At 42.9% G+C, this 26,723-nt stretch overlaps 1 protein-coding gene across 1 annotated transcript in view; it reads left to right on the forward strand.

The window, feature by feature from the left end:
• The window catches only part of LOC144162811 (phosphatidylinositol phosphatase PTPRQ-like), a 49,669-nt gene that overhangs the window by 20,031 nt on the left and 2,915 nt on the right, over positions 1-26,723 (forward strand). Inside the window, exons 11-28 of the mRNA XM_077693476.1 lie at positions 642-748; positions 1,078-1,282; positions 2,432-2,538; positions 2,861-3,065; positions 4,127-4,233; positions 6,503-6,707; positions 10,889-10,995; positions 12,246-12,450; positions 15,011-15,117; positions 16,102-16,306; positions 17,677-17,783; positions 18,632-18,836; positions 19,244-19,340; positions 20,825-21,077; positions 22,424-22,463; positions 22,582-22,687; positions 24,416-24,465; positions 24,821-24,993. Of these exons, the coding sequence (XP_077549602.1) occupies positions 642-748; positions 1,078-1,282; positions 2,432-2,538; positions 2,861-3,065; positions 4,127-4,233; positions 6,503-6,707; positions 10,889-10,995; positions 12,246-12,450; positions 15,011-15,117; positions 16,102-16,306; positions 17,677-17,783; positions 18,632-18,836; positions 19,244-19,340; positions 20,825-21,077; positions 22,424-22,463; positions 22,582-22,687; positions 24,416-24,465; positions 24,821-24,993 (2,591 nt within the window). The remainder of the gene's footprint in view (positions 1-641; positions 749-1,077; positions 1,283-2,431; positions 2,539-2,860; positions 3,066-4,126; positions 4,234-6,502; positions 6,708-10,888; positions 10,996-12,245; positions 12,451-15,010; positions 15,118-16,101; positions 16,307-17,676; positions 17,784-18,631; positions 18,837-19,243; positions 19,341-20,824; positions 21,078-22,423; positions 22,464-22,581; positions 22,688-24,415; positions 24,466-24,820; positions 24,994-26,723) is intronic.

Consider the following 26,723-nt stretch of genomic DNA (forward strand, 5'->3'; position numbering starts at 1 on the left):
AAATGATTAAACTGTATGTTTTGTTAAAAGTATCTCTCTTCAAATGTTTGTTCGAACGTTTCTAGACGAAACATATCTAAACGAATCATTCTTTCTCCTACTATAAGGAATGGAATATCTAAATAATGAAGGCGCTCCCGATAGCCTGGAAGAGACCATTCATCGAGACCAGGGGCTATCACCAACTAGCCCGAATTTATGCGTTGAATAGACCCTTCAAGCACTGTACACTTCAAATAAGCCAAGGCTTTCAGTCATTGAAATGATTGATCTGCTTCAACGTTTTAAACGGGGTAGATGTGGATTCTAGTTTTATCTCTGTGCAACAAATCACCCATAACCTCAAGTATATTCAGTATTACGGGTAACCTAACGAGTTTAACGGCTTCAATATGGGAAGTATTGGCTTCAATACAGGTTGGCTCCCTGTTGTAGCAAAACTGCCTCCAGGTATGCCGGAATTCACACGTTCGGAAGCAAATGTTCATTTATAAAATGTATTTTGAGGTTTTGCATTGTAGTATCTAGAACATATAATACCCTAAAACATTGTGACTCCAGAAAAATGTTTATACCGAGTGACGTGTGATATGTCGGAGAAACTCTAACAACAGACAAAGATAATGCTGTTCGGGTATTAGTTCCAGGTGCTCCAGAAAACCTTGGTTTGTTCGATGTGACGGAAAAGAGCCTCATAATTATGTGGGACCCGCCTCTCGAAAGTAACGGACCACTTACAAGCTACCAGGTAGGAGAATGAATTGACAGTATTGTTAGCGAACCCAAAAGGGTAGAGTTTTTTTTAAGTTTTATAGTTTTAGTTAGTTTAATTTTAGTTTTAGTTTTAGTTATAGTTTTAGTTTTAGTTTTATATTTAGTTGTGTTGACTAGCTTGTCATAACAAAGCTATAAATAATTCGGTCATCAGCGCTGACAACATCAATCACTACTACCCTAAATTAAGAAAAAATGGGTCCTTCATTGAAAAATTGAATTTCAGTTTCCTACCAGCCGTCATTTCGAAGTGCTTGACCAGTAACTACAGATTACGTGTTTGCTGTTCTGTCTCTTCTGCAGGTTAACTTGACTTTGTCGCACACGTTTAATGATATGCGGGCAGCGTCATGGCTGCCTAAGATTGTATTGATACAGGCCTCTGACGCAGCACACTATCATTTCAAAGACCTCACTCCGGCATCTACGTACCAAGTCTGCGTCCAAGCCAGCACAATCTTTGGCTTTGGTGAAGCCGTTTGTGACAACTACAGCACCAAAGCGTCTGGTAAATGCTTGCTTGTTAACAATGTTACGTCCCGTGATGTACGCAAAGTAATTAGGAAGAAGGTACTAAAAAACATCGAATAATTTTTGTACAATGTTTCAAAACGTGTTCGACTGTGCTTGCTTCTTGCGTATTTCAGGGAACAAAACAGCTCTCACAACAGAACGAAAAAATTGCCTTTTCGTTTTCCCCCTCCTTCTGTTCTTCTTCTTCTTCTTCTTCTTCTTCTTCTTCTTCTTCTTCTTATTATTATTATTATTATTATTATTATTATTATTATTATTATTATTTCTTTTTCGTTCCTTCCTGCGCGCTGTTTTGTTTTCTTGGTGAGAAACAGCGAGCTCATGCCCTTCTTTTGCTTCTTCGGGCTTCCAAGATTCCAAGTTCGAAGAAAGCAAACACAAAAATGTGCGACGGGAAGGATGTGTTTTATTGTGGTGGTAGACATGAGTGCCCCCTGAGCCTTGTTTGATTCAACTGATGTTTGCACGCGGGGCCGCGGGAAACTACCCAAGGACGAACAGATGTGCTCGCATTGTCTGGCATAGTATAGTACAATGGGGAAACGGGTATAACAATAAGGACAAGTGCTTCGTAAGTATTTTGTTCCCCTCGCAAGGTCATGTAGCAGCCAGTGTGCAAAAACATTCTAAAAAACATGAGTGGAAAGATACCGAGCAATATACACACGGCGTGAGCGTTGAATTAGGGTGTAATGTATTACGGCACGATGACTCACGCATAGTGGGGAGGTAGCAGTCATCGGGTGCGTCTTACGCGATGGAATTTTATACGTACCAATTAGGAAATTTGTAATTCTGTTGCAGCAAGCAACATGATATCGGTGGGCTTGAAAAGAACGCGATCCTGCTTTAGCATACTATAAGTTGCTGTACACAAAAATGAGATATCCGTACGTGAGTATAAAATGGCATCTATTTACAGGTGCACGTGTAATGAATAATATAGCAATGTTTATATAACAGCTCATTGTAAAAAGAGCATTTTTAATATCTATTGCAGGAGCGATCTGTTGCATGCCGTTAAACACGGTGGTGCAAGCAATACTTGAACTGTCTACATCTTAACAAAAGACAGAGAAAATCATAGGTGACTTGAGAAATATTAACAATTCGGGAAATTCAGTTCCAGAGGCTCCGAGAAACATCAGGCTGGCGGAAAAGGATGAACACAGCCTGAAGATTGAGTGGGACCATCCTCTCCAACAGAACGGAGCCCTGACTGGGTACAAGGTAAAAACAGTTGCGTTTTTTTTTTGCTCAAGGACGCCGCACGCAAAAAACTGAGCCGAGATGTTCCGTAATTAACACTTTATTAGCTGAAGAAATTTAAATATCACTTCCTTTGAACTAGTTGTCTCAGAAGAAACTGCTGGCCACGTCAATTCTGATGACGCCAAGACAATTAGGACAAGTTCCAGGCTCCAAAAATTGTGCAATAGTGCTCCTCTCACGAGGACATCATTAAGCATATCCTGTCATAAATTTTACCTGAATTGGCTTTACGCCAGTGTGAAATAATCCTTTGTGATTTATTTTTATAACTAATTCACAGGCAAACTCCTCTCTGGCTCACACGTTCAATAAAGTACTGCCAGATGCATGGTCTCCACAGTCAGCTGCACTGGACGTATCTGACGAGCCGGAGGTTTACCTGCGTGATCTGCCTCCGGGGTCTACGTATTTTGTTTGCATTCAGGCTAGCACTACCGCTGGCTTCGGAGAAGCGGCTTGTCAAAACTTCAGTACCACGATTTCGGGTAAGTAGTCCTTGCTCGGCCCACCCTGGCGTTCGGCCATCACGTATAACCACTAAAATGTGGCTAAAAGAAGGGACACGCATGCACGCATCGGATTTGAAGCCTTCACTATTCCCATTCAGCGAAAAAAAGTGCACTAGTTTCTTCCCAGACAAATGCCCAAAGCTCCTGCTTGTTCGGGTCATGTCTATTTTCTCCCTTTTTAAATAAATAACCTTTTACCCTGAATTCGCAAACGCTACCGAAATATTTTAAGTAATATTTTAATTAGTTTTGCTGCTGGTTGGGGGCATAGAATATACAAAAGAACCTGCTATGTATTACCAGGTCATATAAAATATTTTTCAATTTTATGTCGCGCTTGCGCTGTGGTACCCTCACAGCAGAAGCCAAACCATAGAAATAGCTTAGAAACGAAGCTTGAGCAAATGAAGCCGTTCGGATGGAAATGCGTAGGAGAGAAGTTGTGAGAATGTTGTATCGCTTCTATTTTTTGTGCACCTTGTTGGATAGTATTTAGATCTGATGCAAGGGAACGTCATATTTGAATACAAGTCGGCTGAGCAATACGCGCGGGTTGTTATCAACGAAAAACTTTAAAATACGTTGTTTTATGGTTCTTCCATACTGTGGAAAACGTTTTCTCCTAATGAGTACGAAAGGTTGCAGTGAGATTAAGGTGTGCTACTTTTGAAAAGACTCTACATCGGAGGATATCGGAGCTGCTGCGTTACCTACTCATAATTTATTGAAAACATGTGAAAGTGTAACCTTTACTGCAAAATTATCATGCTAAACTGGTAATCCTTATAGAATGCGCAAACAGAATTTACCAAGCTATTTAGGTGTTTGATTATTTTCAATGGTGACAGATTGAGTGGATTAAAACACAATAAATGAAGCTATGCTGCAGGTGGCACAAAAGGCACAGAAAAACTTATATTTCTGTTGTTTTGTTTTTGTTACGTTTTTTCTTGCGTTTTTTGCGATGTTTGCACATTCTACGCAACCCAAAAAGGAACACTGAGAACCTCTTGCCACACTAACCTTTGCGGTTTCAGTTCCAGATTCTCCACAAAACCTCCGGTCAACGGAGCAGATGGAAGAGAGCATCAACATTGACTGGGATCCTCCGCATCAACCTAATGGGGTGGTGGACGACTACAGGGTAAACAAATTCCCTTTTGTAATGCCTAACATTGTTTATCTAGAAACCCACAGCAGATTTTTCGGCCCACATTTCTCAGTTCCATGCCGTGGCCTGGTCCGAAAAGCGCTTGCGCCATCAATGTTCCTCCTGCAAAAACGAGTTTAAAGACAAAATATACAGTTGAACCTCGCTATAACGGAAACTGGAATAGCGAATTGTCGGGTATAGCGAACTAAATACGAGGTTTGGGTGGTCCCGCTTCATTTCAATTGCACTCATTATTTTACAACGAAAGTGAAACTGTGAGAGCCATGGGCACAATCGGATATAACGATGAAATGCTTGACTAGTAGGCTAAAAATTACTTCGAAAAGCTCCGGGAGTTCGAAGCTGCAGAAGTAGAAAAGGCCCCTTTGTTCGTGGAAACTGTAGAAAGCTTAATCCTGCTCAGGGCAGCGAATAGCCACCAGACAAAGGTCCCATCCTTCCTCGAAAAAGTAGGAACGCAGGGCTGTTTTGTGAACCGAACTTTCTTTTGTTGCAAATTCACCTTTCATGTTCTTCTTCATTGAGCTCTAAATTCCACAAGGGGAAAGATAAGGGTTAACTAGTTTATAGTAGGTTCGAAGGTTGAAATAATTCGTTTTTGTATAATGGATTAGAGATTGGTTTTAACCGATTTTATGTTTTACTGTTAGAACGTATATCGGATATAACGAACTAAAAAACTGTTCCGGTACTACTTTGTAATGACGAAGTTCCACTGTATATAGGGAAAACCCGACTAATCCACTGTCACTGGTGGCGCAGTTTATGCACGTCATTACTTTCCTTGCAGACAGCTTCGGTTGGGCATTAACAATCACAAATACAAAAACGAAAGTTACAGCATTCTTTTGAATAAATGTTTGTGTCACACTCATTTTCTTAAAATATAAAAATAAAACCTGGGTTAAAAATAGTGTCTTGAAAAGTCTTGAAACAAAAATAAAAAATGACTGCCATGTGCGTCGGTCTCAAGCAGCACAAAAGTCCGACTAGAACACCATAAATGAACATGCTGCAGAAAACGACTTTGATGAGACATGAGCTAACTGCAGAAGAGAAAGTCATTAGCGCGAAAATATGAGCCACGAGTGGCACCAAACACAATCAAAAGCCAAACGTACACGCTTAACCATCTGGCCTAAATCACGTATGTAGGCTAGCCTCTGCGCGGACACCGCGTAAGAAATGGCGACGAAGGCGGTTCTACTGCGGATGCTACGTAGTGTATCAAAATTCTATAATAAAATTTTCGTTCCAAATCTTCCATAAGTAACCGTTATCATGCGTCACACACATCTGACTGTATGAGCGAGCTAGCATTAGTTGTAAAAGAAGCAATCTAATGAATTGTTCCAGAGAGACCTTATTTATCCCCGGGAACTCTAAAAAATTGGAGTAGCTAGAGGAGCACAAAAAACACTGCCGCATTTGTTCCTTCTTGGTAAGACACGAAACACTGGGACTGATTTTATAGAAACTGTATGCCCTAAATTGTACACTGTTTAGCTTAAATTTTACTTTTTTAGTGGAAAAATTTAACATGGCATTTTCTCGACTTATAGTAAGCGATAAGGAATTGTGGCGATGAATAACCATTCACAATACTATAACACACAGTTCCTCAGTACGTGTGTAGGTGATGGCCTGACGTTACTTTCTTCTACGGAATGCATCCTAAATAGCTCAGTCTCAACAGTTACATAATTGCTACCATTTCATAACTTAGCCATTTTCGGAGGCAATTTCACTTCGGAGACAACTGCGGAGACACGCAATAGTCCCACGTAAGCGTTTTAAGGTATAGCAATCGAGGCAGTTTTGCACTGGTTGCATTTCTCCGCGGACTGTTATACAGTGGGTGTGCATCACTGGGGCTTTCAAGTTACGCAATTTTCGTTCCAGTATTGTCACCTGCCCTGCTAAAGCCGAAACTTAAATTTTACAATATTTGTGCCCCCGTCATATCACACTCTCAACTTTTTAGTACGATTGAGCTGAACGCTGGCTCGTTACGTTCATAAATACCTGAAGAATGGCAGCTGTGTCATGTTTCTCAAATAATTATCATACAATGAAGAGTTTTTGATAGGGGTATTCGTTATTTTACAGTTTGTGGAATGCGCGTGAAGCCTCCGAAGCTCTTCTGTAGTTTTTTTCCCGGGACAGTACAGGCTACTGGTAACAGGGCTTCACCTATTAGGAATAAAAAAAAATATTTTTGCCTTTGCCTCTCGTATAGATAAACTTGACTCTGATGCACACCTTCAATGATGTCCCGGCCGAATCGTGGGAGCCCTGGTCCTTTGTGATGGGGGACTCCAACACGACTGAGTTTTCTATTAAAGACCTCACCCCGGGATCGACTTATGAAGTCTGCATTCAGGCCAGCACAAGCGCGGGTTTTGGAGAACCTGTCTGCAAGAACTTCAGCAGCAAAACGTCGGGTAAATGTTTCGTTTTGTCATGCCGTGAAACGTTATCGGATATGTACGGGGCGTTATATTTAAAAGTCAAAATTGCCGCCCGATTCGGCAGCATTTCAAACGCATATGAATGTGTTACCTTAGGAACTGTTTGTACCCATTCCGGGAAGGGCGCCAAGGTGAAGACGCAAAACAATATTTTGCTGAAATTCAGTTTTTGTCCAATCATAGCAAGGGGGACACACACTTGAGGTGAAGGTGTACAAAGCGTCTGTAGCTTTTATTCCGCTGTATAACTCCTTTATATGCTGAAAATGTCTGTGGCATGACACGTTTTTAAGTGAGGAGGCGATCTTGTTTTAAACGCCTTCTACTCCTTACCCAGGTCTTGAAGCACGGCCACTGAAAAGCCAATCACGCAAAATAACGTTTCGGGAGCGCTACGGCTTCCATAACACCAATAAAAGCACTCACTGGTATACGCCCATTTAAGTAACTCTGGTGACCGCCTTTATTGTAAGTACAGAAGCCATACCGGTGCCGACACGTCAGTGTGTTTTACTGATCAGTTAACTGTGGTTCAATTACTCGCCTACGCCACCTGATCGGACTCTGCCACGCCGTTACATCGACATTACAATCTACAGCTTGCAAAACTTGTCAAAAAATTGGCCGCGTATCTGTTCCTTTCATTGCAAATGCCGTCGACGGAAGATAGGCGTATGGCGCTCCTGCCAAGTGACAAGTCTCCCTTCTTTGTCCCACTCTCTCTCATGCTGTTCCTCTCCCGTCTAGCTCCTATTAAGATAAACACACCAGAGGTTTGCTCCAGTCAATTTAAATTTACCTCGTTCCAGATCGGGGGCCTCGATTACCTCGTCCAGATCGGGGGCCTCGATTCACGGAAAGAGTAAGAGAGAGAAAGCGTCTATGGTTGACCGGTAAAGGGTTGGGAGTAAGAGTGGTGGAAGTCCCCGTCCATTACCCCTCAGCCATCAGCCAGGAGTCCTCGGTGCCTGGCGGCGGCTTCGCCCATTCGTACTACATGTAGCTGGGACTCACGTGAACGCAGGCACCCTACTCCATTTATAGAGCCATGTTGCCGTGCTCCACGTGCGTACCAAGCAGAACGTGGAACCTATGTTGCGGAACTTCCCGTTACTGTTGTCGTTTTATTTGTTAAAATTCCGCCAGGAGCAATAGTGGCGGGGGCGATAGTAGACGAAGGAGTGAAAATGTTTTCGCTGTAGTGACAGGCGGGGATACTGACCACTATACTAACGAGGAGGACACTATACTAACAAAACAGGGGCAGGCGCAGTCGACCAAAGGGAGTAGTGATGCCGCGGCCGGAGTAGAGGCGCCAACAGCCGGGACGACGTCATGGCCGCGTCACGGTGACGCCTTCCTTACATCGGACGGCTAATCGTTCTGCAGGCATTTTTAATAAAGTTGCTGCGCTCGCTCGCTCGCTGTAGTGAATACAGCCTTTCATTTCCTATCGCAAAATTCAAGCATCCATTAAGTTTTTAATAAAGAAACAATGCAAATGTCACCAAGGTGTGCTGCTCATATAAACGTCTTCTGTAGGGATGATGCCTTATGGCTGGTATAAGTTATTTAGAAGAATATTTCAAAACAGCATAGCGCCTACCATTCACGTCATTGTATAAGAAGCTGTTTGGTATATAAACCCATTGTGTAGCTTCTGCTTCACTTGGGACCGTGTGTCTGAATCCAGGGACAGACAGACAGACAGACAGACAGACAGACAGACAGACAGACAGACAGACAGACAGACAGACAGACAGACAGACAGACAGACAGACAGACAGACAGACAGACAGACAGACAGACAGACAGACAGACAGACAGACAGACAGACAGACAGACAGATTAATTTAAGTAGCCTAAAAATACTTTCGTATCACTTGGGACCGTGTGTCTGAATTCAGGGACAGACAGACAGACAGACAGACAGACAGACAGACAGACAGACAGACAGACAGACAGACAGACAGACAGATTAATTTAAGTAGCCTAAAAAATACTTTCGTATTTAAAAGTGGCCCAAGGGGATTTTCTATGCAGTCATCATCGCGCATTCAGTTTAAGTCTTCCGAAAACATCACACTGGCAAAGTCGAGTGAATTTTAAGTACAGAGCACTTTAGGGGGTCCACTTATCGTCGTAGCTCGCTCTCTGGTCCCAAGTAGAGCCCCATGGCGTTCCATCGTAGCGGCTGTCGTCGCGACGTAACCCAGAGGCTTCGAAAGGCAAGCGGTTTATATAGTCATAAGCGTTCAAAACTCGTGAACCGCTGTCGCTTGTCACACATCTCCCCGTTGTTGAGCGCGAAGAAAAGAGTAGGTACATTTGAGGCAAAATATAAGTAATTAACCAGCAGCGCACGCGTTCATTTAGTTAGGAACGCTCTTTGGGCTGGTTTTTACGATAGTTCGCGAAAAAAACTAGCAGTGCAACGCGGGTACGTGCGGGAGCAAACGGAAGCGCAAAGAAAAAGAAATCCCGCTGGCGCCGTTTCAAGGTGGGGGGCAAGGAGGTTCGTTCCTAAAGTCTTCGCAACTCAGCGTCTTTCGGAAACCTAGCAGCAACGAAATTAAAGGTTGTAAGCGCAAATACTACGCAACAATGCAACGAGCATGACTAGTTTGGAATAAACTTGCACGCGTGATACTTACGTGTGAAATGTGACTCCGGGCACTGCCTTCCCACGGTTTGCACAACCGTAAGCCACGCATGAACTAACCATGCTTGTTTTTATCGCGTTACATGGCGCGCACGCGAATCAACAAAACTTTTCCGTGCACGCACGGAACGCGCGCTGCAGCGACTGCGCGTCTGCTTCCCCTAGCAAGATGGCGTCGCGGCGGCTTCCCTTTACGGGCGCCCCTTCCACTCCAGCAATTTTTTTTAACCTCCTTGGTGGGGGCAAAGGAGGTTGGTGGGGGCGCGCGACCTCTTCGAGGCGGGAAATGTGAATGCCATTGGTTGGTTGGTAGCAGTGAACGGATAACGGCGCTGCAGCCCATTATGACGAATCACTGCTCCGCACTTCCGACAGCTTTCACATTGAGTGGAACGGGTTTAATTTTTTAAGTGCCTAGCACTTTAGGGGCTCCCGTTGTCGTCGTAGCTCGCTCGTTCGTCTCAAGTAGAGGCCGACGGCGTTCCATCTTAGCGGCTGTCGTCGCGGCGTCCCACAGAAGCTTCGAAAGCCAAGCGGTTTATATAGTCATAAGCGTTCGAAACTTGTGACCTGTTGGCGCTTGTCATACATTTCCACTTAGTTTAGCGCAAATAAAACTGTAGGTACATTTGAGGGAAAGTAAACGTAGTTAACCGGCAGCGCCCGCGTTCATTATTTTAGGAATGCTGGTTGGATTGCTTTTTAAGATAGGTAGAGAAAAATGTGGCACTGCAACGCCAGGACGTGCGGGAGGAAAAACAAGCACAAAAAGAACAGAATTCCCGCTGGCGCAGTTTCAGGCAGGGGGTGCGCGAGAACTGGGAAGGCGGGAAATTCGCAATGCGTTGGAAGAACCTTTATTGAATTCATCAAGAGAGGAATGAGACAGGGCGGCGAAAAGCGTGATGGGTGGTAAGAGTGAGCAGATAACGGCGCTACAGCCCATTATGGCGAACCACTTCTCTGCATTTCCGACATCTTTCACAATGAGTGGAACCGCTTTAATTTTGTTTTTTTCTGCAGTCAACGTAGTATTTTATTTGCTATCGCAAACATCAAGCGTTCGTAAATTTGTAATAGAAAAACAATGCCAGTGTCACCTATGTATTAATTTTTCTGTCTCATATTTGCGTTATCTTTTGTTCTTGTTCAACTATGTTGACAAGTAGGGACATTGCCGCCGGACTTAGACATTCAGATTTGGCGGTGTTTATAAAAACATATTGTGCAGCTTCTATTTCCCTTCGGCCTGGTGGCTGAATCCAGTCACAGGCGGATAGACAGATAGACAGACAGACAGACAGACAGACAGACAGACAGACAGACAGACAGACAGACAGACAGACAGACAGACAGACAGACAGACAGACAGACAGACAGACAGACAGACAGACAGACACCAAACTTTCTGCTTTCAAATGGCGCAAGTTTAACTATCGTCTTTAAAAGCCGTACAAGGAGATTCGCCATGACGTTATCATTGTGCATTCAGTTCCAGAAGCTCCCGAAAACATCACGCTGGCAGAGCGGAAAGAACACAGCCTGAGGATCAAGTGGGATTCTCCTGTGCAGAAGAATGGGGCCCTGACAGGCTACAAGGTGGAAGCAGATTGTTCTTTCGCACGTCTTAATTTAGTTTTCCTATGGTTACTTAGGGGTGCGAGCACGCATTGTGCGATCGCGTGAAAATGCCGCGAGTTCTCGTTATTCACGTTTGAAAAAATTGAGGCATCATTTGTCTAACCCATTTTAATTATCAAAACCTTCGCATTACTGGAAGGCATCCTAGCATCAAGCGAAAGAGTCAGCCCAGAAAAAGTATTCAGAAGCAGTCAAATGGGGGGTAACGGGAGCTAGGAAACCCTACGTTTTAATTGCGTAATACAAAGTCACTGTAGGCAGGCGCTGGTTTCCCTTTACGATGACTGTGTGGGTGATGCTAGCACCGTACAACTGCTTTTTTGCTCTTTTGTTTCCGTTTTGGCGTAGTTCAACGTCAACCGAACCTGAGGTGTTTTAGGTCAGCTCGAGCCAACCTCGAAAGATAGCTGATGTTTGTGCAGTCATGTTGCTTAATTTTATCACACTTTAAAAAAATGATGGCAGGGTTTAAATTAATCATAACAAAACAAATCTAGCGTCTGTTTTTAAGTGATGTAACACCATTACTCTCAGTTATGACGTTACGATTTTTTTTCAAAGTGGCCAATGTTTTTTTTTTTTCATTAAACTTTAGAGGAAAAGAAACCTTGGGTACTTTGATGAAAACCTAAATGCGTGATATAGGAAATAAGCGTTCTGTTTCGGCAGGTATGAACTGTGTTAACAGTATCACTACAAGATATATTTGTTTACCGGGATATCCTTCACACGTAATCTTATTACAGAAGCGAAATAGGTCATAGTGCGTTTTATTCTAGCTAAAATTGGGTTTAAGAAAGGGATATTTATAATTCACGCGTAATGAAGGCACCTAAGAACATTGTGGGTTTCACCGAAGTATGTTCCCGTTATAAAAATGCTCTGTAGGGATGATCCCTTATTTCTGGAATTAGTTATTAAGTAGATTATTTTAAAACAGCGTAGTGCCTATCACTCAAGTGACTTTATAAGAAGCTGTTATAACTTAATTATATAAACCAATGTAGCAAGAATGATAACAACGACCAAACGGCATTGATATAGCGATTAGGTCTTGCATTTGTGCCATTGGACACCCCTTACGTATGCAATTAATCGTACCCTTGTTACGATTCTCAAATTCATCAGTATTCATCAGTATTCCGTCATCAGTATTCATCAATATTCAGCAGTATTCAGTATTTGTCATTGCTTTTTCTGCTGCGCAGGCGAATTTATCTCTGGTTCATTCGTTCAACAACATACTACCCCATTTGTGGCCTTCAGAGTCACTTTCGCTGGAGGCCTCTGACAACCGAGAAGTTTACTTTGAAAATTTATCTCCTGCGTCTACGTACCTCGTCTGCATCGAGGCCAGCACGAATGCAGGTTTTGGAGAAGCTGCTTGTCAAAACTTCAGCACCAAGGCTTCTAGTGAGTATTTTCTCACTATAAAATCCTTCAGTGTTTAATCATCATTGATGTCATTTAGTAGCGATAAAAATCTCAGGAAAAATCCACGTCCATGAAAGACAGACTAATTATGCAGGCGGATCGTGTCCTGCGAAAAGACAGCGATAAGGTGAAAAAGTAAAGCTTCAAGATTTGCCCGCTCGGAACCACCAGTACCACGCTCGGATACCTCTATGGGTGCTTAGCTCCACAATTGAAGTGCATTAAATGTACCGTCAGCACGGTACTTAGCGTAAAGTGCCAATTAGGAGTCAGTTGAAGTCTATTAAATGTACCGCCAGCAAGGAACCTAGCCCAATGTAGAAATTTGGAGTCTGCCGGCATGGAAAATGTCCCTTTGAGTTCACGTAAAAAAAAAAACATTCGTTGACCTTTCCTGAACAAGACATCAACTGCATGAAATACCGGAAAGTAGTTTCCGAATAAGCAAGCCAGTATTTGTGCAACTGATAAAAGAATCCAGCAGGCCAGCTAACAAGGGGCTGTTTGAGCAGTATGTAACATTGACAAAACACCAAAGCAATAAAGGAGCTGGTGATGATCATAGCACCCTTCGTAAAACACCGTGCAGTCTTGGCCGTTTCCTACAGTGAGTACGTACCTTGTGTGAGTCACGGTACGGCGTGCTCACCGTCGAGCGTGCAAGCAGGCAAAGCTCTCGTCCAAATACCCTGGAAAGCCGCCTAGGCTCAAGTGCTATATGCCGCCGCCTAAAGGACCGAGCCATTCTTTCGGGTCCCCGCTCCCTGCATATCTTTTTTCTCAGTTTTAACAACTGGTGCTGTTCATCATGATTATAGTCGACGTACATATTTAATTCGCGTAAACAACTTGCATTTCTGCACTGGCACGCTTTTAAGGAAAGAGAATCGGGCAAGCGGATTTGGATCAATAAACAAAGTAAACCGAAAAGACAAGGTAGGTGGAAGACACAGGAATTCCTATAAACTAGCACATATAGACAGAACAGGGGAGTTGGCATAAAAAGGACAATAAAAAGTAATCCTGCGCGGCGTTTAGATAACACTGCCAGGAATACCTGAGCCCAATATTACACGTGCACGTGAAGCAGTAAGCGCGCGAATCTCCGTTAAAGGTGCCGGAGAACAAACCGCGCTCTCTGAAGTTTTCCTCATTGAGCACTTCACGGTTTATGTGTCGAATTTCCAGTGATGATCTGCCATCGTCGGCGCTGTTGACTATTAACTGTCCTACGTGAAGCTGTACGCACAGTTTTGAATGCTCCCATAGTTGGAGTGACGAACTCAATATTTCAAACTTTCCATCGAACAACTCCACTCCAAGCGTTTATAGCTTCAAAAACTCCTTAGCAGCCTGAGCGCACGCTAGTAAGAATGCACCAACGCCTGCACTGTCCCGCATGAAACCGGAAGCAGAGCCTGTTGCACAGAAAAAGAAGGAAAAACCCCGCCCTGTGATATATCGAAGGCCGCTCAAGAGAACATCACCCCCTTTGCGAGAGAAAGCGCGCAGCCTTCGTCGGGTAGTGGAATGGCGAGTTGAGAGGGAACGATTATGCGCGATATTAATCTCGCGTAGCTTTGGTGGCACTCAACGGATTTTCATAATTCTTGCGGGAGGAGATTGCTGGGACAATTATAGACTTTACGCCAAATGCTGAAGAGTTTTGTAGAGAGTTTAAAGCATTGCAGGTACATTAGAGCTATGAGGAGATATAGTGGAGAGCTCGGGAATAACTTTTACTCCTGGGAGGTTTTACCGCGCGCTGAAATTTCAAACACGGGCATTTCCGCTTTGTGCCCCAATCTGAAAAGTGGGCATCACATCTGTGATTTAACCATTGGGCGTAGCTGCACAACGCCTTACCCCCTTAGCCAGCACGCAGGGTGTGGTACAAACTTTACTGACGACACCCAAATGAGTCAAGCACCGACACAAGACAGTGGAAAAAATTGTTAACAGGGGAGCTTTGTGCTCTTTGCTGGAAGTTTTGCGCGATGTATTTTACATTGTGTTCAGGTATCTGTATAGCTGTTACAAGGGTGCGCCGAAGGTTGGAAATGGTTGGGAGTGACGCAGCACTATAAAAAACGTAAACTGGCTCCATATATAGAGCAGCAGTATTTTTCTCATGTGTTACAAATTGCTGAAATATAAGGCAGTTCTGATAGCATCCAGCCGATGAGAGTTTGTTGTGCGCAACGGCAGCAATGAGCTCAGCTGCGTGATGAAAAAGACAGTTTAGGTATAAAGCATAACAACGTAGATGGGAATATCCAAAACAACATTCCAAGTTCCAATAATTAGTACCGCAACATTTCTGTTCATTACTAATTCATTTTCGTGATATTTTAATTACCGAGCAGTGGAGCGCTTTTCCAACCGCTCCTGAAACCACTTGCTAAATTTATATAAATCGTATTCGAACACACGACAATGTGTTGCTATGGCGTTTTTACAATGCTTCCACATTTGCCCGCAACATGGTTCGCGGGACCGTTCAGAACCTTGGGAAAATTACTTTTTTTTTAATTTTCAGCATCGGAGTCGCCGCACAATTTCAGGTCTACGATGCAGACTGAGGATAGCCTAAGAATTCAATGGGATCGTCCTCACCGAGCGAACGGAGCCATCATAGGCTACATGGTAACGACATTCCCTGCTTTGCATGTAGGCAACGCTAACAGCGCACTGGTTCAGACTTAGCTATGTATAGCTTTTTATTTGTAACACGAGTTCATAATTTTTGAACGATATTTCTAGGCACAATACTGAGCAAAAATAAAGGCGGACGCTCACAGAAAATCTCAAGGTCAACCATTCGTTCATTTCAAACAGAACTGCATTGAAAAATATATTTGGGTGAAATAAAACAGGCTGAATTTGGCTTGAATCTCGTTAATGAGAAACATTCGACCATAAAATAGCTTTGCGGAAACGAAAGAAATGCCTTAAAGCAACGTTCTAATACTGAAATCCCCGCTATGTGGTCAACCCACGCAGCGATTGGACATGGGAAGCACACCGGAGCTGACGGAGCTCCTGGGAGGTTTTATTATCCAATATATTAGCGCTGGATACCACAGCAGAAATAGAAATTTGGCGTCGACACTCACCTCAAGTCAAAGTGATTCTCCTAAATAGGTGCTAAGTGTTTATCGAGTGCTAATATTTTGTAGAATTTGTGGATTCAGCGTTATATTAGGATACCTGAACAAACTAACAGGTAAGCCCTGCAATATGCTTTTGTCCAGAGTTTGAAACCTCTAAGCACCCCTAGCTTTTATATTAAGCACACCTCACTACAAAACCGTGCCGAGGCAGGCAGTGGGGGTGCAAGATGATCCATTATTTTGATGCTGCTCGCTTCATTAATATGTAGCAGCCTTCTTGTATATGGAGTAGTATACTAGTACACGCTTACCACGGCCGAGGCTCGTGTGCGCATTGCTTCACTACACCATGTTTGTTACCTGTCATCGTTTGATGTTCTCATTTCGTCAATCAGATTCAGAAAAGCTAGAATATATTTCATGAAAGCTTTCTAAACAGGCAGTCATGCTGGAAGGCGGGCTGTACAGCTTTTCAGAAGAAAATGATAGTCTCATTTTCTCTTTTTTTGCTCCATAGGTGAATTCATGCCTGGTGCACACGTTCAACGATGTGCCAGAGAAATCATGGTGCCCAAACGTGGTTGTTCACAACGTTTCTACCACCACAGAAGTTTACCTTCGTGACTTATTTCCGGGGTCGACGTATCTTGTCTGCGCTCACGCCGACACCATTGCTGGATTCGGAGAAGCCGCCTGTGACAACTTTACCACCAAGGTTTCAGGTTAGCATTTCCCCTATTTTTGTATGTCGTGTTTTCGGATTAAAATGCCAGGTTTCAAGCCTTGTAGTCTCACGTTGGATGCACGGTGTAGTAGGAGATGGCCACTGAGTAGTTGGGCACCCAGTCTATCCCTATAATAGGTAGCTAGCATGTGTTTAGGCTGCGTTCAATTTCCGCACAGAACTAGTTTAAAAAGCAGTGCTGTTGTGCGCACGCCATCCTTTTCCTGATTAATTTCAAACATCCGATGACGCCAACAATAACAAAAACAATTCTAACTGCGAAATTCACAAAAAGCAGTATTCCCAAATTGGCATTTTAGTTTAGGATCAAGGCGTTTCAGACTACGTGGTAATATTTTCTAGCGTATCCTGTTCACGGTGCTGGAAGTGACTTGCGAGCAAAGAGCAAGTGGCTATTACTACCGTAAAATATTGGCATATTATCTGCAATGTTAGAAGAAAGATAGAGTAGCTTGATTATCTGAGGGGGCATGAATGCCCAGTGGAGAAGGAGAGGGACGCGGTGGGAGGGTTTGATTGGAGGCATCACCGTTAAAGGTTTTGCGTTTCCCGCAAGGTTTGTGAGGTCACAAATCTCTTGCATTGGTAGTGATCATTTCGTTAATAATGGTTTTATGGCAATCATGTAGTTCCGACACACTCGAGGCATTTTAGACTTTGACTCAGGATGTCTAACCACTTTTCTTTTCAAAAAGGGGCTTTGATTTTGACCAGTATTTATGGAATATGAGCATGCTAGAATTCAATAAGTGCCGATTCAAAAAAGTAGTACAACCCTTCATTAGGTTAGAAATATATTCTGTCATACCGCGAACACTTGTTTTTTCAGCAAGCCATGCCCATGAAAACAACTTATCAGTATTTTCCGACCTTCATCATCACCGTACTTCGATTCCACTGGCAAGCTTGGTCACATAACAATATCATTGTTGAGAGAGCAAAAAATACACAAGAAAACATTCCTCTTAGCTGCACGAAGAGATTTTTATTAAGCTTGGTATGTAGGGATCCACTCTAAACATTGGCGCCTGGCTTTACAGGAGTAAGGAAAGTCTGCACGTACACTGAAAGCCAAGTAATTAAGGCAAAGGAAACTCGATGGTGGAAGATCCGATACTTCGGCTGTTCACAAACACTGTAGTGCTGGGTTGTTGCATTATCAATTTTCAGGCGTGAGCATGCTACTATTGTGCGCTTTTGCTAAACAGAGAGAGGCAGGTGACTTCTTAGGCCTTATCAAACGCTCGACGGAGTTTGCACAGACCATTTTAAAATACGTGAACATTTGCAAAATAAATCCTTGCGTGACAAACGGCGAAGGAGGTGCTCATAAACACTGAAATTTAGTTCCAGGTGCTCCAGAAAGCCTCCGAACAGCAGAGAAGACAGAATACAGCGTGAAGGTTATGTGGGATCCACCACGCCAAAAGAACGGAGACTTGAAAAGCTACACGGTGTGACTGCCAGTTTTGTTATCTTATAAACGTATATTGATTCAATGAGTGGAGATAGTTCGTTGATTAACGTTAAGTTGACACATTTTGTACATGCTCTGACCCAATATGACAATCTGATTAACTTTGTGCAATGCTATGAACCTGCAAAAAAACATCTCGCCGCAAAGCGGTGACCAAATTACTGGCCATGTATACGATTACATACACATGTTCTGACCATTCCCGAAGTTTCAATCACTCTACAGAAAGTTGCGGATGACATTTAAGCATGAAATGTTGTTTACAAATACATTACTAAACGTTTATTGACATTGCGGTTGCGAGCAATAATTTCTCCGCTCGCGTCAATGCTATAATGCTTTGCCGCTGGCCTGACAGTCATTATCCACTCCTTAGTGACCTTGAGATTACCTTCGTGTCTGATGCGATGAGCAGAACACTAAAAAAATTATGATAATCCTCTTTATATGAGAAGGTCATCCAGTTCGACGTCTTATATGACAACGAATTCTACCCTCGTACAGAATACAGAAGCGAAACAGCTGGGCGTTCAACGGTACGTCGTTAACCTCGTTCAGCATTATGATATAACACTTCTGCTTAAGAGTGCGAGTGACAGGAGTTTTACCAAAATTGAAAAAAATATTCCTAATCCCTCTCCCCACAATTCAAGATGCCGTACCATCCTCTACTTATGAAGGTTATTAGTGGGTAACATAATACTGCTTGTGTGCTTGCGGACGAATTAGTGCGCCCACCATCTCTCATCATCTGCCATCATTGTTTGCTATACATTGAGAAGTATAATTAACCGCAATTTTCTTTCCTTCCTTTGTACCCGCCAGGTAAATGCATCTCTAATCCACACCTTCAACGACACGCTACTCGATTCAGGGTCTACAACGTCAGTGGCACTAGATGCCTCGGACGCACCAATTATCTCACTGCCAGATCTGTTTCCGGGTTCAACTTACCGGGTTTGTGTCCAGGCCAGCACGATCGCTGGCGTCGGAGAGGCCGTTTGTAAAAACTTTAGCACCAAAGCTTCAGGTGAGTGTTTACCTTAAAACTGGAAAGATATACTTTCGAAATTGACGCGTGCAGCTCAGGTCATGCGCAAACAATGTAGCAACCGACCGTATGGTTCGCTCTGTCCGATCAGGGGTGTAGGGGCGAGAGATAATTGTAACTGATAAATCAAATATGCAACACAGCTGTTTCGATGTTACATGCCTTCATAAACATGAAAACTCCTGAAGAACAAAACGCGTCTTGCCATTTTACTTTGTTTTGTTGAATCTTTCACAGTAATTGTGGCCGATACAAAATATCCCGAAAGAAATATCAAAGATCTACAAAACTAGCATTAAAATACCCGGTATTTGATATTCATGGTTGAATTGTTGATTATTACTGTGGAACGTTATTGACGTTTTGTCATATCTTTTTACTCTTAGTCCCAGTGCTTCAGTCCGAGCCAATTGCCAAATTAAGCGGCCACGGGGAAGTTACCATCGTCGTGCACCCTCCCGACTACGTTAAAGGTCCAATAACGTACGTATGAATACGTGTGATACATATAGCAAATCCTTACGGCCACTCAGTGATGATCTAGGTAGTGTCATGCTGAACGGGGACCCACATACCATTTTCTCACGCCATTTTGGTAAATATCCTTATGTGAAGATAGAAAATTTACTAAACCGCTGCCACAAAGGTTTTTTACGGTGGGTTGAATCTAGATGAATATAAGAATGCATAACCTATTCTTATGTAGTCTGCGAGGAACCGCTTGGGCATTGGGAGCTCAAAAAACCATCAAGGAAAATTTGTGCCAAGGCGTAAAAAACATGACCGCCCTTTGGTAATGAAGCTTCTTAATTGTATCAGGTAGGAAGTTTAGGGGTTTTTGCCCTTATCGGCTCACCGAGTACCCCCAAGGTCTAATTAAATATATGGAAACCAAATCGGGTTGTTTTGAGAGCGTATACTTTTCCTCATTGATAAACGTTTTCACACGGTATTTTACGAAGGCTGCTACGGAAGAAAATATTGTTGCCTCTTCGGCGGCATTGACTGTAAACCTGCCAATAATTCATGTTTAATGGACGGTGGTCCGAACCCGTCAGTTGAAACATGGGCACGTTTTTTTGCAGTTTTTATAGTCACGGCGGAGAAAACGTTTTGGGTCATTCTATAACAGCGCTCGGCTTCTTAAATTTAGTATAGCACGCAAGAACCTTGCTCATGCTTAGAAAAGTGTTCTTTATTTCATGGTGCCACCCTTTTTGAATATGATTACACTGTTAAACAAAGAGCTGTAAAGAAAATATTTGCTGATTAGTTTGTTAAACCCGCAAAAATTTTTGTACAACGTGGCGCAGCGTTATACCTTTTAGAAACGTTAATTCTGCTGGCTAGTGAAACAGTCTCACATCTGGTTGAAAGAACTCTTCATTTTATGTGGCTTTATGCCTGAATGAAACAACTCACACTTGCAAGGGCACATAGGACATTTTGTCGCTTGCAAAATTTGATGCAGATTAAGAAACATATGGGCGGAAAAAATACTATACACCGCGTTTATTGTTATTTTCTGAGACTTCATTTACACTTACACGAATGAAACCTCTGCCTAAGGAGACGTTGCAGGGATATCTCCATAAAAGACAGATGTTGAGGGAAGAGTATGCAAACGTTAAATGTCCCTGAGCGAATGGAACTCAATAGAATGTGCGGCATAAAACACCACCGAAACAAGAAGCCTCTCCTATCAGCAACATTTATTTGTGCCCAAGCTGTTTTCCCGTACTCCGTAGCTCATTATTCTCGGGAGCTGTTTTTATGGTGTCACAAGGTGAACGCTACATTTAACCATAAAAGAGTAGATCGCGGCGGTGTCATTTCGTTCGATAAGATTCTGAACGTAAGATGCTTTGATGCTGCAGGACGTGAAGTAGAAAATAGAATTCCGTACCACCTAGAACCATTTCGTGTTTTCCGCCCACGCCACATTCTTCTCTTTCCCATTCAACCAGCGGATATTACGTCATAGTGGCGCCGGAAGACTGCAACATCACCAAGCCCCTGCAGCTCGTCAACTTCACCAATGCGCAAGAAATGCAGCTTGGATACTACGTGGCTGCCTATTTATGTCCCAGTGATCTTAACGGCAGCGCATCGGAGGTTGTCGTTGGGAGCGGACACATGATCGGTGGCTTTGAGAACCCACCACTAACAAAAGCCGTTTCTTACTGCTTCGGACTGCTGGTGGAGACAAACTTCTCAGGGGTAAGTTTTAAATGCGCAAATGGGTATAAGATTTGCAATGGGAGGTAGTGTTTGAAGCCACATTCGTCTTGGAACATTTCTTGATACAGTGACATCATGTTATATTAAGCTATATAACTTGTGTCTAATGCTGTTTAGGTGTCATTTGTACGCGACATAACGTGCTGTTAGAAAGGTATTCATGCGCATGTTACTCGCAGTTCATGGAAGCACTACACCCCCTTGGATTTGTGGGGCCTTCTTTAGCGATTTAGCTCTCTTTTGTGGGTCTTTTACTGCAATTTTCGGTTAGGGGTGAAGGCTTTGCTACTAAGTTGTGTTACTGGCTAAAAGAAAAAATCCTATTTAGGTCACTGCAAGGCAACAATTAAGAATACCAAAAACATAAATATTCGGCGGCGAACCTTGTGCATTGTTATCATACATTTTCAATTGAGTTACCTCCAAACGTTCTCAATTGTACGTTAAACACCAAAAGGGAAGTTTGGAAAGAGCCTAATTAAAACGTTTGTCCACCGTCCCTAAATTCACGTCAGGTTGCGTCAGAGATATTCTTACTTCATAAATGTGTTTATAGGATAAGAAAAAAACTTTGGCCAAGCATAACATTACCGTCTTGGTTTACGTGGTAGGTACACTGAAAATTTATAGGTTAGGGTGGTGTTATCCAGGTTTTTAAAATCACAACGCCTGAAGTTAGAGACTTGTTTAGGCAAAGGAATTGATGATATCATTTTTTTCATTCTACTTAGGTTAACAGCCGCATGTGCCATCGCGCTTAGTATGTAGAGGAAACACCACAATACCAGCACTGATAGTAATAAAAAAATAATACAATAATTGCCATTTCTTTGACGTGAATTGCAACTTTCTGTGGTCATACACTGTGTACGACTTGTAGTTCTACAATACATTTGCAAGAAACGTTGGGGCACGTGGTTTCAGCAACAATAAGGGTACTTTTGGTACATCATACGTTATAACATAGGCTTATAAAACATGTGTGCCTCCAGTCATTTAGGTAGCCCCACTCGGACTAGAAAGTGACTTTTGCTTACAGATGAAGGAGAAATATATTATTTGTGTTAAACAATGGCCCCTTCTGTGCGTCTAAGGCTATAGGTTCTAACTAATGACATTGTGAAAGTATAGAAAAAACGGTAACAAGCAGAGGTTATATTCTGAGACAAGAACTTGAAGAGCGTCTCCTTTGCTTAGAATCGGCAGCAGGTGTACTGCACTTCTTGTCTAACTAGACGGCTGTGTAAACACTGTTGAGTAAGTTTTTTAGGTCTCGGTCCACATGCTTGAATTGGTACTTAGAATGGTCTCACGATGTTTTTCAGGAGGTGCTCTATGGATACAGACTGACAGCTCCATTTATAGGTGAGTATATTTCTCTATACGAAGAACATCTTTGCCTTCGCAATGGGACTTGAATAGCTAAACGGAATGCATTCAAAACGCTAAGATGAAAACATCGATGCACTGAATGTTTCTTCAGTGGACAGCACCAGCAGTATGCCAAGCCTTGCGGTCATCATCGGGGCAATTTCCGTGTTCTTCCTCGTTATCGTTGCGGTCGCAACACTCACGTGCTACTGTCTGCGGTAAGTTCTTTTACCTATTCATGCAATAAGTCCTCGGGCAGTTCAAATGTGCAAGTCAAAAAGGTATCGACCGGAAGTGAATTTCAATATATTAAAACCTCATAATAAAAATTCTGAAACCTAGAAATCTATATTGATTTGTGAATGCGAAAGCAATATCGTTCAGTTTACCACCACCGACTGTTCTTTCGATATGGCATGTTACTGCCAGCCAGTATGATTTCGTGAATGGGCCTTAAGCCTGTTACACCTGTCATCTGCACTCCCACTGAGTAGCTGTCTGAAACTTGTCGGTGGTTATGTTGACGGCACAAGCAAACGGGAATTTCTGAATCGGCAGTGAGCCTCTGATGTCAGCTGTCACACCCACTAGCCAATCCAATTTAGTGGGTATTATCGATATACAACCATAATCTTGCGCTACCTTCTATCTGAGCCTAGGAAGGCGCAAAAGAATGCAAAACGTACTGTAAGCCGATATACTGGTACCGATTGACGACGCTTCAGCTTAATCATACCGGTGCACGTAGCGCCTGCAAGTGGTTAGCCTTGAATACTGCCTCAATGTTCTGGACCAAGTGGTAATACCAAGTGGCTGGCTATTCGGCCCCTGTTTTCTAACGAGTAGCGTAGCAGCCTGGAATGCTTATACCTGAAGAGTTTACCCCAAAAATTTTTTCTTTTTCATTTCTTGGATTTTATTAATCAAAAAATGCTCCCCCGGATCAGTTCTACACATTATTGTTGTAAATGGTGTTGATTTACTGCATTCTAGTTCAATTTAGGTGCATAAAGAAGGCGTTCAGCAAATTTAAAAAGTTCTGCGAAGCCCCGACAATGTCCGGCCTGCACTGATTTGGAAATAGATAGAGCTTAGGTCAGGCAACAGGCCCCGCATACCTACGCACTCGCACTGTACGGACGTCTTATCTTAAGGCGGTGTGAAACAACTGAGATATTAGTGAATGCTGCATTGTGGCGCTACTAACGTCAGATGAGTATGCCCTTGTTGTCATCGCCAAGCTAAGCAAAAACACTGGAGACGTACTTTTGTGCTTGGCGAATTGCTACTTTTATAATTAGCATACTGTAGTTACTTTTGTAGGATTCGATAAGTGTCTTTAACAGACGTTTCAAGGTCAAATGCAACAGAGCGTCCATAATCTCCATACTGCACCATTTGTAAGGGGACCGGTTTCTGCCACATGCCGCGGTGGGTCACTGGCTAAGGCGTTGACTTTCTGAGCCGAAGAACGCGGGTTTGATTGTCGACTTCGGTGGCCCCTGTTCTGACGTAAGCCAAAAAGCGAAAACACCGCTGTGTCGAGCTTTCGGTGCACGGTAAGGCCTATAGGTGGTAAAAAATAACTTGGAGCTTTCCACTACAGTGTACCTCAACAATCACTGTTTTCCAGCAGTGTTTTTCTGCCAGCGCGTTTGTCCATGCCAACGCGGGTCTGAGGGGAGTAATGCGTAACTACCTTACACACTCCCATCATCCCACCCGCCCTCCCTGACAACCCTACCACCCCCCGAGTCAGCACTGAAGCAGACAGCAAGATTTCTTTCGTTTAGGCCTCAAACGAGGCACGTATTTCTCTTCCTCTCTCTCCTAGAAGCACTTTCTTGATAACGGTGTTGTGGTAGTTCTATAGTTGCAAGAGTTACGTTCATTTTGCCTTACTTTAACTTATACGAAGCATGAAGGTTTTGCTTGCCTGTTTGCAGACGGAAGTCCAGTGCAGCAAAGTGGAATGTCATGTCGTCCAGCCAAACTGGTGAGGCGCAATTTCCACCAATCTAAATGTATCTCTTATGTTTATTTTCAGTTTATCTTTGTCAACTTAGAAGAGTATACATAGTTTCATCGGAAGAGATGCCCAAATTGCTTCCAGTTTTTTTTCGACGGAAGATATGTGCGGAGCAAATTGAGCAGGCTAAATACCTAGCTTTTGCTACATTAAACATTAACTTTCAATTGCGGTGCAAAGGAGTTCCGCCATAATAATGTTTCTCATCGGGCAGATTTCTTGAGATTCTTTGAACCCACACTGCAACGGGGAAATACAGAACACAAGTATCTCTTTGTTTCATTACGGGATAAGGACGCGCACATTTTATTCTTGGTTTCAGCTGAGGAGCATGGGATGTCCCACGTTACCACGTCACACAAAATCCAGAGCATAGATGGTTCGAAAGCGTTGGCTGTAGCAGACCATGGCCTTTCACCAAAGCCAGACCTTGTGAAGAACCTCCAAGAGGCCGAAATTGAATACACCGCAAAGCTAGTCGCTGAAGAACAAATGGTGATGGCACTCTGCTTTGTTGACATAATACTATGCATGTTGACGTTTTCGTTTCATTTCTGTGATTGCATGCGTAAGTTACATATGGGAAAAAAATTCTAAACGTGTGTCGGTGTTCGAACTCGCATCTACGTCACAGGGAATATTGAAATTTATTTTTGTATGTGCAACAGCAGTGTTTTCAGAGTACTGCTGACGTCAGCGCACGAGCTACGCTGAGGTTGTGTTTACAAGTCTTCCATCCCCTCTTTACTGACGCAAAACAGTCCACATAATCGGAGATTTGTTTGGCAACGATAAACACTTAGCATGTACTTTTGTTCAACGCTTCGCCTTTAAACTTGTTCGGTAAAGTTTTAACCGAGTAGCCGATGTACCTTTGGAGTGCTTCATGCGTTCGAATGCGTTCGACTCTTTTCTCGCATGAAGCCTAATTGAACTCCTTAAGCTTTTCTGTTTAAAATCTTATTTATGGGAGCGCAGCAAGCTTGGCACGGTGTAAAGTCGCGTTGCCATCAGTTCAGTTCAGTTCAGTTTATTGTAAAAATGAAAATACAATATGTAGAAAGGCATATATAAGAAGGGGTAATGGGAGGACATTACAAAATTTTGTACAGATCACTTGGTTTTGAATGCATAGCTTGGAGAGTGTCCCCATATTTAGAGTGTAGACTCCTTTTAGTTTGGGGCATGCGTCTTTACAGTGAAGTGATTGAACCTTTGTAGAGAATCATACGAAACTCTGTTTTGCTTTTGTGGAAGAAAAAGCCATTCGTTGCGACAAAAGTACGCTCTCATTCTTCGGGTGACATTTTTGCGCACTCAACACAACTGATTTATTGAAGTGGCATTGATATATCTGCGAACAAATATTGAAGTCTGAGTCCGCGCTGTGGCCGTCGTCACCTTCATCTCTTTTACCTTTTAAATTTTTGCGCTCCTCCGCTCGATTCCACAATGAACCAACTTGCCCACACATCAAACCTCACAAATATTGTCGCAACAAGAGCCCTACTCTTGAAATATCTCTGTAAGTTGAGGAAATATTTTTACGTCAACTTTATGCCTGTGGCCACATGACAAATTAGCTAACCACTCCCCTGGTGAATAACAAACGCTTCAACAAGCAGTGAGCCCCGAGCGATTCACATTTGGCTTAATAAAACACTCACTGGTTCCATAAAAACAATCCTATGCAAGTGCAATTCCTGCCGTTTGCCTTTAGTCACGGTCACCCTCATTGTACTACTTTACTACTACCTAGTTTGTACTTCTCTGAGTTGTGTACTCGATAAATGAAAACTTTAGTACCGTGTCTCTGTGTAGCGCAGTTAATTGTTCTTTGATCAGTCGGGAGTGGGCTAGTTTCATAATCTTTATAACTATAAAAAAACCCTCTTTCACCCACAATGAATTTAAAAACTTTCTATTTAACGAAATCTTTCAAGAAACTTAGCACTGGCTATGAATGGTTAGTAATGTCTTCAAAGTTATGGTTTTGGTAAGGTTATCATATTGTTATTGTAGTCAAAAAGCCAATTATTCTTGCTGGATTTTCTTCCAGTGCCTGTTGAACGTAACACAAGCTTGAGCTTTAGGCTGTGACGTAAAAACGGAAACGTTTTCGTTTTGCAAATTACAAAAAATGCGTGCACCAAATGTAGTTGTGCTAGTCCGTCTGACCCCAAGTACAAAAAATGTCCGGGGATATTTTTTTATCACTCGTAACC

This window comes from Haemaphysalis longicornis, unplaced genomic scaffold, assembly GCF_048455015.1.
Source record: "Haemaphysalis longicornis isolate Haplotype H1 unplaced genomic scaffold, Haemaphysalis longicornis Haplotype H1 scaffold_12, whole genome shotgun sequence".
Classification (NCBI taxonomy): domain Eukaryota; kingdom Metazoa; phylum Arthropoda; class Arachnida; order Ixodida; family Ixodidae; genus Haemaphysalis; species Haemaphysalis longicornis.